Source organism: Sturnira hondurensis, unplaced genomic scaffold, assembly GCF_014824575.4.
Source record: "Sturnira hondurensis isolate 20B ecotype Veracruz unplaced genomic scaffold, ASM1482457v3 Scaffold0020080, whole genome shotgun sequence".
Lineage (NCBI taxonomy): Eukaryota > Metazoa > Chordata > Mammalia > Chiroptera > Phyllostomidae > Sturnira > Sturnira hondurensis.
The window spans coordinates 523,091-536,795 of NW_028092711.1; the positions used below are offsets into that span (position 1 = coordinate 523,091).

General features: G+C 41.5%; 1 protein-coding gene across 1 annotated transcript in view; it reads left to right on the plus strand.

The window, feature by feature from the left end:
* The window catches only part of XKR4 (XK related 4), a 431,980-nt gene extending 418,504 nt beyond the window's left edge, over positions 1-13,476 (plus strand). Inside the window, exon 3 of the mRNA XM_037028583.1 lies at positions 9,710-13,476. Within this exon, the coding sequence (XP_036884478.1) occupies positions 9,710-10,656 (947 nt within the window). The 3' untranslated portion in view covers positions 10,657-13,476. The remainder of the gene's footprint in view (positions 1-9,709) is intronic.
* Positions 13,477-13,705: the final 229 nt, after the last annotated feature.

Consider the following 13,705-nt stretch of genomic DNA (forward strand, 5'->3'; position numbering starts at 1 on the left):
CCCGAAAGCTCCCAAGGCCCCTTCCACCCATGGGTGTGGGGGCACCACAAAGCCGCCCTCCACCCATTGGGAGTGATGCACTGAAGCTGCCATCACCAATGCAGGTGGAAAGCAGGCTTCGCCCACCTGTGAAGGTGGGGGCTCTGCTGCTCCGTTTTCAGGAGCCAAGGCGGCCCCTGCCAACCCCTGGTGCCGTGGGTGTGCAGAGCCCACTTGAAGAGGCTGGGAATCCGTGGTGGAGACTTCTCCCACATTCAGGGCAGGAGAAGCCGTAGTGGGCCTCACCTCCCCAGAAGGTAGCATCACCACAGGAGTTCCCACTCCCTGGGGTCCCTCATTCCCCAGGTTCAGAGCATTAATGAGGTTTCTTTCCTCATCATCTTTCTCCTCCTATGATCTACTATCAGGGAGGGGTTCTGAGACCCCTTTCTCCTTCTGGACCACTACACACTCCTCTGTAGAATTACTCACACAGTTCCAACAAAGCAAACAAAGGTTCAAAGCAAAAAGAATACAGATGGCATAAAGACCAGGTATTTCCCCTGCTATCACCCACAATTCCAGCTCCATTATTGTAAAAGAGCAGTCAAAAACCAAGTTTTCAACCCAAACACTTTCAGATCTCTGTTCCCTCCCTGCTTTGTTTCCTTTGCATTTTTCCAGGCGTGATTAGGCAGCCAATGCCCTCAAGAGCGCAGAGAAATCCTCAGAGACTGGGAAAATTCCAAAGTCTCACTCTCTCGCACCTGAGAGGGTCGGTCTGCCACGGACAATTACCCTCCTGGCTGGCTCGCCAAAAACTGTTACCAAACAAAGGGTCCGAGGGGGGGGCAATACTTGGCCCACTGAGGGATGCCAAAAACTGCTACAGAAAACAGGAGCCCCTCCCAAGGACGATACACTAATATCTATAGGGCTCTTCTGTCCACCGCCAATTGGAAAGACATCTCTCAATGCCAGAGATTTGTGAGAAGGAAACAAAATGTTTATTTAATGCTATTCAGGCCTAATGCCTTCCTTAAAATATTAAAGTCTTTGAGGGTATATACCTACACACACACACACACACACAGCGCTCCCTTCTCCCACTGTCCCAACTCTGGGTACCGTAAATCAGGAAAAGAGCACACGTCCGTTTTTCAGGTCCCTGGCACTGTGAGCTGTGTCGCCTGCCTGTCCAGGCAGGATCTCCAATTAATCCAAAGTCATGTGGCACCTTTCACTGGCAAGAGTTCTTTGTACCAAGTTCCAGTCAAAGTCTCTCCTGCTTTCCAGGCCACTCAGCCAAAGGGAGCACACCAAAGCTGCATGGGCCTCTTCTACCAAAGCCGCACTCCACCAAAAGCACGCATCTTTCTTCTTCACCTGGCCGCAGGGATCTCCATTCTGGCAAAGCTGCGTGGTTTTCCCTTTCACCTGGCCAAGAGGGGGGTCTGCACTCTGCTGAAACCGCATGGCTCTCCCTCCTAATGGCTACAGGGGTCTACATCTTCCTAAATAGCGTGGCTCTCCCCCTCACCTGGCCAAGAGGGGGTCTTCACTCTGCTAAAGCCACATGCCTCTCTCGCAGGCACTCTCTCAGAGAAGCAGCTCCCAATTCCGGCCTGGTTAGCCACTCCTCACTTCTCCCTGGCCCAAAACTTGGCCACAGCTCTTTAACATATCTATGAAACCAGTTAAAGGTTATAGATATGTTAAATGACCATTCCAGAGTTTAGCTGCAAAACTGTTGCTATGCAAAACAGCTCTCAAGGGCCCTGCTCCATTCATCCCTTCCCCCAACTGACACCTTGGTGTGGGGGCGGTGAGGACATCTTAATATTTCCTCCAATATTCCTGTACACTTTGAGTTCTGGACACCATTCTAAATCTTTTCCGGGCCCCCCCTTAGCTGCACCCTGTATCACTTCTTTTCCCCCTTTGCCCAGTCAGGCCAGACAAGCCAGTCAGGTGTACCTTATCTCAGGGAAAGAAATAGAAGTCCATAGCCCAACTACACTCTCCGTTCTTCCCAGCATTCTGTGTTTGGCTGGCAGGCCTCCTGCAATTCCCAGCACCATCAGCTGTGTTGCCACAATCTCCAGTTCTTAATCCCAAACCACACGGCACCGTCTCATGGCTCACCAGCGAGAGTCCTTTCACCCCTTTTCTTCCCACATGGTCTCACATTGTCCCTCTCCATTCTTTCCAATCGCTAAGAGTGAGCTCTGCATGGCTGCTACAACTTGCTTTCCTGCTTCCTGAGCTGTGTGGTCAGGGGAGCTCCCTCTCTGCTCCCAAAACCACATGGTTGGCTCCCACATGGATGTTGGTGCCTAGGTTTAAATCCCGGCACAGATCTTCCTCCAGTAACCTCATTTCCAGCCCCTCAAACAATTGGCTACACCTGCTAGCACTTCTGTATTTTTCAGTCTTTCTTGGTTGCCATAGTGTGTCTGGGCAAGCATGGGCCCCATTGTTACAGAACAGATGGGGGGCGGGGGTGAGCAATATAATATTACCAAATGGACCCCCTCTTTCTGCTCCCAGGGTCATACTAGTTTCGCCTTCCCACCCCATACTAGGTTCGCCTTGCCTGCCGCCAAGGAGAGACCTCTCTCAATGCCAGAGATTCATGAAAAGGAAAAGGGATCATTTATTTAAAGAGTTATACAAACTTTAGAGTAATAACTTAATGTCTCCATTGAGATCCCAAAGTCCTTTAGAATAACCACACACACACAGTCCTCCCTTCCCCCTCTGCCCAGTCCGGGACACCATACCTAAGAAAAAAGAAATAGAAGTCCTCAGTTCTCTCTCTCTGCCCAAGCCACATGATCTCAAGGGGATGCTGAATGACTGAGGGCCTGGGTTTAAATACCAGCACCAGTCTTCCTCAGCCACACCATTTCCAACTCCTCCCACAATTGACCACAGCTGCCAGCATTCCCATATTTTTCCAGCTTTCCGGGGTTGCCATAGTAAGTCCAAGAAGGTGTGGCACTGTGGTGTGGAGCCAATCATCTCCAAGCTCTTACACAGGCCCTGTAACCAGGGGGAGTTGCCTCCCATTTACTTCATGGGTTGAAGTCACTCCCATCTCCCTGGCTCAAAGCACAGTCACAGCTGTTTAACATATCCATGAAACCAGTTAAAGGTTATAGATATGTTAAATGACCAGTCTAGAGGTTAGCTGCAAAGCTGTTGCTGTACAAAACAGCTCTGAATGGCCCTGCTCCATGTGTCCCATTCACCCAGCTCAGACTTGTGGGGGTGAGGACTTCCTGTACATATTTTTTTCCTAATATTTCCTACACACCAAGTTCTGGACCCCATTACAAATCCCTATTTGGGGCCCCACTTGGCTGCACCCTGTTACACCATGGGGTGAAGAGAACCATCTCAAAACTCTCACTCAGCTGCCGTAACCAGGGGAGCTGCTTCCCAGTTAGTAATGGGTCAAAGTCACTGGCATCTCCCTACCTAGATGTGTTGATATGCAAAATAACTGTCAGCCCACCTTGGGAGGGGAATATCCTATATTTTCTTGAACACCCCAAGTTCTGGACCCTGTTACAAATCTTCCCTTTTTGAGAGCCTTGCTGTATCTCATTACACTTCCTTCCTTCCTCTCTTTTTTTCTAAGTACCAATTCTACCAGGTGCTATTCAAGGCACTAGAGGATGTAAAGGTAAACAAAGCAAGTACTTATTCTTACCTAAAGGTCCATTGTAGAGACAAACACAATAACTAAACAAGCACAAAATTAAACATAATTATTAACCAGGATATGTGCTCTGAAGAAAGAGGGACACTTCATAGGAAAACAAGTTCATGGCAAGAACTAATTTGCTGTATATTCAAAGGTCAGAAATAGCCCCCTCCTAGTCTAGAGGTTTCAAAATCAAAAAGATCTCTTGGATTACAATGTTTCCAATAGTCTAATATCTCATATTATCCCCTCACCCATTATTTCCAAGGGGAAATAATGTTTAAGTTGAGGTGATAGACTTTTCCCACCACCCCTCCCATAGCCCCCACCAACCGCACTCTAAGCTGTTTTCTATGATCCTAAACAAAATATAAACAATTCCCTACATCTCTCAGTGATTGCATTTAGATCCAAATTAGAGGAAGATTATAGGGAAAAAGTTACTTGTGATGAAAAACAGAAATGAGTGATGATGAGTCCTTTTAATGGGAGCTGTGGGAAGCCTGGAAAGCAAATTTGGATTTGGAGCAAAGCCACAGGATTCAGAGCAGAGGAAAGAGAGAAGTAGGCAGTGGTAATGGGCCATTTAATTTAAAGTAACTTCCTTCTTCATTCTGAGTTTGAGTTTTAGGAACAGTACGAGGTTAGAGTTGGGCAGTACCAAATGTTATTTCATTAATACAAGTATTTTTTTAAATAATTCAAATCCGTTTATGTTCAATGAGAGCAGGAAATAAGGGAAAGGACAAAGTGAATGGTAGGGCAGAGGCAAAACAGGGGAGGAGGAGAGACCAACAGACAGCAGAAAAGAAAGGGAAGAAAGAAAAAGACATGGAGAGAAACACCCTAACAGGAAAAGACATCATAAGAAACACAGAGAAAAGAGAAAATATTTCAAAGCTTTGCTGTTTACATAAATTCATGCTATCAATTTTTGTCCATTCCCTTTGAAATACTAGTTAGCTGATCCTAATTCTGAAAAATGTTTGTTTAAAATGGACAAATATCATAGTCTTTTTCTGAGAAACTAGTCTGAGTTACTAAGCAGTGTTTATAATGAATCAAGTGCACAGATATAAGAAACACAACCCCCTCCTAGTTTAGAAATGTTAAAATGAAAAATTTTGTGTAATATTTCCAAAGATGTTATATCCCTTACCAGTCTTTTTTAAAAATATTTATTTATTTATCTTTAGAGGGGAAAGGAAGGAGAGAGGGAGAGAAATATCAATGTATGGTTGCCTCTCGTGCATCCCCAGCTAGGAACTGGCCTGTAACCCAGGCATGTGTCCTAATTGGGAATGGAACTGCGATCCTTTGGTTCGCAGGCGCGTGCTCAATCCACTGAGCTACGCCAGGGCATATCCCTTACCAGTCTTCACCTTACCAGACTTCATCCCTTACTATATATATATATATATGCTCAGCATATATATATATATATATATATATATATATATATATAGTAAGCATATATATATATATGCTCAGAATAATGGAGTAAACTGTCATAAAGACTTTGTGGCAATTGAGTTGTTCTATTCAAAGTCAGATCAATTGTTTGTGCTGTAGTTCAGTGAGAAAGCAAAAACACCTGGAACAACAGGACTCGATTCAATGGCAGAAATTTTCTGGGAAAAAAAAGTTTTCCTGTATACTCTAAGGTTCAGTACTTAAAGGTATGCAAATAAATGGACAAATTTACATATAATTATGTAAATTGCCTATGCAATTACATATGTACTGCACAGAAGTTCACAAAGAAACGTGACTCAAGGAGGTGGTTAGAATTAGAGGATTATGTACTCTCTTAATAGGGGATGAAAGGAGTGCTTCCAGAAGAACAAATAACTTTTAGAAGTAGGGAAGTAAGGTATTTATGGACAAACAAATGATTTCAGGGAAATATAAAGGACTTTTAGGAAAATAGATAGGAGATGTGATTATTTTGTGTCTATGTTTGGAAGTGGTACCAACTTCTCTCACAGAAAAGATTAGAGGGGCTCCGAGGGAGAAGATTTATAACAATTAAGTTGTTTTGTGTGATTAGACAGAGAAAAAATTGCAAGAACTCAAACCCTTCAGCTGAAAATGTTTTTTATACCACAGCAGTTTATCCTGGACCTCTTCAGATGCAATGCACCCAAATGGCACACATTGTCAAGCTTTGGGTTTGCATGGCTTTGCAAAATGATATTTTAGTAAGCTCCCATAAAACATCTTCTTAGAACTGTGACAGCTAATATGGAAATTCATGTTCCCTCTCTTTCTGAGAAAGGTATTACACTAACAACAGGGAACATAAGGGGAGAAGAATTGTCGTCTTTCAACAAGAAGCAAGTGTCATCTAGAGCTAGATTACAAATATTGAAGCATGTAAACATCAAGTGCACATGGACTGTAGGCTTGTGAGGTCTCAGGTAAATAGTCAGACACATTTGGTGGTAGGAGTGGGCGTTTGCTGAATTGTTAGAAAGGGTTCAAGGCATGGGAGTATGGGGAATCCCTCAGACAGAGGCTGAGATGGCAAGGGGACCAGGGACGGTCTCACCAGTAGTGCCAGTATCTCAAGGATAAGCAGATAAAAATGGGGAAGCAAAAAGCAAAAAAATGGGAGGAAAACAGAAAAGAGACAAGTCTAAAAAAGGAGAAGAGATAAACCTAGTTAAGGGTGTGTTATGCAACAAAAGGAGGTTTGTTATAGATTCATAAGCATTAGGAAGGAGCTCTTGGAGAGGAAGAGCCGGAATATTAAGAGAGAAGAGGTATCTAACCAGATGGGTCCTTTCTCCAGGAAGCACAAGGGTTAGCTTTGGAAGAGGGTAGAAGATAGGAAGGAAGCTAAATCATTTAACCTTTCAAAGTAAGACTCAGGTTTGTTTGGTTTTTTTTTCAACTAGTTGTCTTTATTTCCTTTAACTGTAGGATTTCTCAAAGCTTTAATTGGCTAGAAGTGATTTTCAATGCCAGAGATGAACACTTACAGCATTTCACATGCTTATTTGACAACAGAATTTCTCTCTTTTTTACCTTGTCAATGAGGTCATTCAAGGAAATTATTTTAAGAACCCTTGGCTTAATATAACTTTGCAAAATATTAGAAGGAAACTTCTTGCCATTATTTTTAAATCAGTTTCTCTGTTCTGAATATTATCTGTCTTGAAATAATTTTTATTCAGTTAACAAGCTTATCAATAATTTAAGACTTATGCACTATAACATCTTATTTGTAAATTCTATACCAGATGAACAAACTTCAGTGTTTCTTCTCCTCAGTAAGGAAATTATAACTGAGCATTGGACTTTTTGCCTGCTACTACACTTTCTTCTCCTTGAATTTATACCAAACAGCATCTTTATCAATTATATTCTATCATAGTCTCATAAATATATTAATGAGTAAATGAATTCCACAAAAAGCATACTTACTATATGTTGGAAATATAGGAAGGTGTTTGTATAATTACTGATATACCATTAAGGATTCAGTTTCTATTTTATAAAATGACATCATGGCACTAAGTTGAGGTCTTATAATCTAGTTAAACATTTTAATAAATACTATAAATCCATTGAATCCTCTGTAGCTGTTTTTGTAAATTTGATTAAGTTTTCAAGAATGATATGCTATTCATTTTTTTAAAGAAAGAACTGACAAACACGTTATATACTTTCTTGGGACTACCAAAAGAATCTTTATATTTTAGAATTTTAATGATGTGGAGAAGAAAGTATTTTTCAGTGTCACTTACATATTCTGACTTGGAATGCATAACCTGAATCTAACCATGAGGAAACAATAGACAAATCCAAAACAAGGAACACTCTTTTTGAGGTGTTGTTCTCTTCAAATATGTCAATGTCAAAAAAGGCAAAGAAAGTCTGTGGAAATATTCCAGAAATAAAGAAAACTAAGTTATTAAGAGAACTAAATACAATTGCTGATTCTAGACTTAATTCTCTATCAGAAGAGAAAATCCTGCAATAGATATGGTTAAGGGTAATAGATAAAACTGAAATATTGATGGTAGATTAGAAAAAACTATTGCATCAATGTTAAACTGACTAAAGATACATTTTGTGGTTATCTAAAGTATCCCTATTCATAGGAAAAAGACATTGTTTTTTTTTTTTTTAGGTAAAGGGCCATTGTCAGGCAGCTATAACAAAATACAATAAACTGAGTGGCTTATAAACAACAGAAGTTTGTTTCTCACATTTCTGGAGGCTGCAAGTCCAAGATTAAGGCACAAGCATAGTCACATTTCAGTGAGGACCTGTTTCCTGTGTCACAGCCAAGCCTTCTCCCTGTGTCCTCAAGTGGTGAAGGGGCTCAGAATCTCTTAGAGCCTCTTTTATAAGCGCGCTAATCCCATTAGTGAGAGCCCCACCCTCATAACCTAATGAACTCCCAAAGTTCCCAGCTACTAATACCATCACCTTTAGAAGGTAGGGTTTCAACATAAAAATTGTTACCAAATAAAAATATAAAATATATATTGTTACATAAAAGAGTACTTAGAGTTATGTATTTAAACACTAGGCCACTTTGCATTAGAAGTTCTAGAGAATTCTACTTCAGTAATACTGTGGTGCCTTGCTGAGGGAATCTTTCTTGGCATTTGAAACAACTGAGCTGATATTATTGTGTAAAAAGCAAAAAAACTAAACATCTCATGACAGGTATAAATTTGTAATGAGGAGTAACTCTGATATGGCCCCATATTTTCTGTGCAGGCATATATTTGTCTTTTAAAAACTAATTGCTAAAAAAATGAAAAGGAAAATTCTAATCAAATGAACAAGGAAAATTATAATTGTTGCTAAAGCAGAAAATTTATGAAGGAAATGGTCATGATGGGCATGAAATTTGCCTTTGATTTAGCCTTCTTAAATTGTGAGATACTTAGAAAGCAAAGCTGATAGAAAATCTTCATTTTTTTACTGCCAGGACAGTGTCTGAACAAGTTCCTTGAGTGTGAGAAAAGGCTGAATTAATAAGAGGTATGAAAATTACAGGGGAATCTGAACTAAGCTAATTTCCAATTCTTTAAAATCTGACAACAGATAATTTTATGGTGCTGTGTATGTAAAATTGTTTTAATTCTTTTTCAGCGCTTTGACAAAGAGCCATTAATAACATTTTCCTGTGCAATCTGGTACCCTGATTTTACAGTCCTAATCAAGTCCACTGGCTCGTTGTTTTTTTCAAGCCTGACGGACAATGCCGTAATCTTCCTGAAGGTGGCGCTGTGCTTAAGCGCCACCCTAAAGAATGCGGGGGGGGGGGGGGCGGGGGAAAGACAGGCTGTGCCCATGGAGAAGCAGCAATCCGTGCACAGTTTAAACGCATAGAAGAGCAAGAGATGAGAATGAGCAAACATTTTTGTTTCCTCAAAAAAAAAGGGTAGGGTTGTGGGAAGAGTGTCAAATTATATTAGGACAAACTCCACACCAGATATCACAGGAAACACTACAAAGAAGATTCTATGGATTCCTTTTTATTTTAGGAAACAGTCAACTTTCTTGTTCAGACGCAAAAAGCTAAATCGGCTAGCCCCTCAAGTTCCCTGGCATTATTCATGCCTTTAGATCACAGACTCTCAGAGCTGGCAAGGAGTCTTGGAGATCACCTACTTTATAAAGGATGTCAGTTTAAACAATTGTCCAAAGTCACTCAGGTAATAAGTAGAACTTCCACTCCAAAATTATATTCTCACTACACAGGACTACCTCCTGAGCCTATTTATACCGAATACATGGAAAGTTAAACCTCGCCCCATTTCCAGATCCCATACCCCATGATGGCTTTCCTTTAGCTCCATGTGGTTGAACCTCATAGAGGGACAGATACTAGGAACTTCATCTAAGTGTTTAGTCCAGGTAAAACTCAAAGAAATGATGAGTTTTGCTGAGATGAAAGCTAGCCTGTCTCAAACGCCAGCCCACATGATTGTATTTCCTGAAGACACACTGCATCTCGCTTTTGACAGAATATCTTCCTGTTTGCCTTTGTAGGTTTCACAGCGGCAGCTTCCCTTGTGTCTTTGGCTTGGGCCTTGGCCTCGTACCAGAAGGCCCTCCGGGACTCTCGAGATGACAAGAAGCCCATCAGCTACATGGCTGTTGTCATCCAGTTCTGCTGGCACTTCTTCACTATTGCTGCCAGGGTCATCACCTTTGCCCTTTTTGCCTCGGTTTTCCAGCTGTACTTTGGGATCTTCATCGTCCTTCACTGGTGCATCATGACCTTCTGGATCGTCCACTGTGAGACAGAATTCTGTATCACCAAATGGGAAGAGATCGTGTTCGACATGGTGGTGGGGATCATTTACATCTTCAGCTGGTTCAACGTCAAGGAAGGCAGGACACGCTGCAGGCTCTTCATTTACTATTTTGTGATCCTTTTGGAAAACACAGCCTTGAGTGCCCTCTGGTACCTCTACAAGGCTCCCCAGATTGCAGATGCATTTGCCATCCCAGCGCTGTGTGTGGTGTTCAGCAGCTTTTTAACTGGCGTTGTTTTTATGCTAATGTATTATGCCTTCTTTCATCCCAATGGACCTAGATTCGGGCAGTCACCAAGTTGTGCTTGTGAGGACCCAGTCACTGCCTTCACGCTGCCTCCAGAAGTGGCCACAAGTACTCTGCGGTCCATCTCCAACAACCGCAGTGTTGCCAGTGACCGCGACCAGAAATTTGCAGAGCGGGATGGGTGTGTGCCTGTCTTTCAGGTGAGACCCACAGCTCCATCCACCCCATCATCTCGCCCACCACGGATTGAAGAATCTGTCATTAAAATTGACCTGTTTAGGAATAGGTACCCAGCATGGGAGAGACATGTTTTGGACCGAAGCCTCCGAAAGGCCATTTTAGCCTTTGAATGTTCCCCGTCTCCTCCAAGGCTGCAGTACAAAGATGATGCTCTTACTCAGGAGCGGTTGGAGTATGAAACCACTTTGTAAAACAAAAAGACTTGGAGGAGCCACAACTGCCAGATAAAGGGGCTACTGCAGGGCTGTGGCAATGATGAAACTCTGTTCTAGTGTAGGGAGATGAGCTGTCAGGCTCCTAGGCTGACCATCCTAGTGATTACTGTCTGACCCTCCACCAGCGGACTGCCCCCTGCTGGCCTTCTTTCAAAACAGCAGCCCTACAGTCTCCTCCACCCGGAGGGAATATGCCAGCTTAGTAGGGACTCCTTGTTGCTACCAACTTCTCCTGCACTGTCTTTCAGCGCATCCACCAGAGGGTCCTATGATTATGGAAAATGTTGCCTCTAATCAGTAGGGTGTTTTGGTGAAATTAACTGATGTTTGCATAAAATATCTTTAGTTATACACACATACACATATGCACACACATATGCATACACTAACACACGCACACACCAGTCCTCTGTCAAAATAGCTTAGGTGATTTTTCTTATTGCAAAGCTCTGATTCTCACAGGAATATACAAACAAAGAGAGAGAGAATATATCCCTCAAGACTCCAGGAAAAAAAGTAGTACTGCTTAGATAAGAATTCCTAAACCATTCTCATTGGGAAACCAGTACCATGTGTGAAAAGCCTGTCCAGTGGACAGCAAACTCGAGTGTGTTTCCATGTGTATTAGAATTGATGGCATGGTTCATTTTCAACACATTTCAGGATTGGTTTTTTATTTTAAAACTTCAGTTGAGAACATCTTTTATGACAGAAATCCTATGCAGCACATGTATGTCTTTTGGCAAGACCAATGAGCTCCATAACAGAGATGTAAATTAAATGGTAATCATAATTCAGTATTGAACTGCAAAAAATTTAGTAAATAGAGGAAGAGGAAGTGGGAAAAAAGGCAAAATGAGCATATGATTTCTCGGCCAGTGCAGCTCACATGGGAACATAAGAGCAAATCAGCAGGAGAAGACCAGGCTGTAACTGGATGTTTGAGGTCACAGAATGTGTGGCTCTGTGTGATCACTGGCAGGCTCAATTCCAGGACATGCCATGCCTCATCTCTCTAGTGCCAAACACCATCCAATCATGGGACTGACATGGATAACTGAGAATGAGTGGCATCAGCCCCACGAAGCAGAAGCTAGAATGAACAATCAAGTTCTCCACTGTGTACAGACTCCCCTGTCACCACCAATTGAAGGTCAAAGTGATGTGTCTTTTAGAGGCTTTGGGACACTGTTTAGTAAGTATGAGCAGACAAATGCAGTGTATATGCTATGAGAAAACCCTTCTGAACTGATTGAGGGCTTATCACTAGGTCCAGCTAAGATTTGTATTTGAATCATTTGTAAAGTTGTACTCTTACAACAAGCTTCTGGTTTTAAATACCTCCGCACAGCAAGTAAAGTTCCCTGCTTTCTGTTTCCAGTGTCCTCGGTCATGGTGCTTTTCGTTGCATTAAAAGTGCCAGTCAAACTTTGATAGTATTTTTTTATAGTTGGTGCAGAGTGGAATAACTCATGAATTATTTCAATATTTTTGTAATAAAAAATATAGGGTATACATATAGGCATCATCACTTTTTTTAAAGACCTGGAATTATTTAAAATACTTTAAGCATCATAATTACTTGGTATGTCAGAAACTGGTCCACAAATTCCATCAGCCAGCCTCAGCAGTTTGAGAACACTTGTCTCTTGCAAGATCACCCTACTTTGCCATGTCGGTGCCCCCAGGAACCTGGCCAGGGGTGCTATCAAATTATCAGGTGATGAGAGAATCAGCATAATAGAAAGGGCTTGTCAAGACTGGCCATTGTTTCCCAGGAAGTCAAAGATGTAAACGACTACTTTCATCGACCCATTAGGACAAACCTGACCACAGTGGAAGATGTCTTAAATTTTCTTCCCTGGTTTTATATTAACCCAACTGACATGTTAAATATTAGTCAAGTCTCTCTCTAAAAAGGGGGAAAAGTCAGTTTAACTTAATTATCCAGTTGTTGGGACTGTCCAGTTAACGTAAAATGGTCAAGTTCTAGAGCCACCACCTCTAATGGGTGTACTGTACAGACTGCTCTCCCCATGATGACATCCACAGGAAATGGCAGAGCACTCAACCTAGGACTTCTTTTGGGACAAAGCGATGTTTAAAAAATAGACAATTTTTATCCGTAAATATACCTTCCTATTACGCCATGATTTGATCCTCCAAGCAAGATATTTTCACTAAAAAACAATAATCTTTTGTTCGGATGTGAAAAGATTACCTAGTCACCAGTAAAGGCCCAGGAAGATACTCCTCTTGTTGGCAATTGATGAAAACATTCCGCCCCCATTATAGAAGGAAAAATGATTATATGGACACATTTTTCACTTTGGGGCAGAACCATGAGTTACTAGCTTTATTATTTCCAAGACTACTTTTAATTGATGATCTTTGGAAATTGAATTGCTCGGTTGAACTATACCTTTGATTTCATGAGCAAATAGCCAATAAGAGTCTAATAGTGTCAATCAACACAAACGCCACAGGCCCCATCCCTCTTCAGTCGTGTAAGTCCTGAATCATTTCTCGACTTCATCTCTCATTGAGCATGTTAAAAGTCAAAATAAGTGCTATGTGAATAATAAAAACTATATGCTGCACTTTGTCTTGGAGGTGAGAATGTAGTCAGGAGGGTGTAAGAAGTTTGAATTTTTCAATGATTTCCCAAATACTATAAATACTCTGTTATCCAACATACTTGAAGATTATGTTTCAGTTAGTCAAAATTCTTGTTAAGGAAATGGCATCTCCTATGTATAATGAATTACAAGCTTCCTCATGATTATAAGAACAAAAGGAAAAAACCTACTTCCAAGGTTCATCATAACTTACTCTTACTTCCACAACTTAGAAAGCACTGCCATCAGGCCGTGTGGTGATGACAACTCACTAGTTTCTAGACACACAGATAACAGAGAGTTTAAAGTATTAGGATTTAAAGAGACATTGTCAATGTATAAAGGAACAAAGTTTGATGTTTGTATTTATATTTTAGTTCTTCCTAAGATTTAATTTTCAATATGCC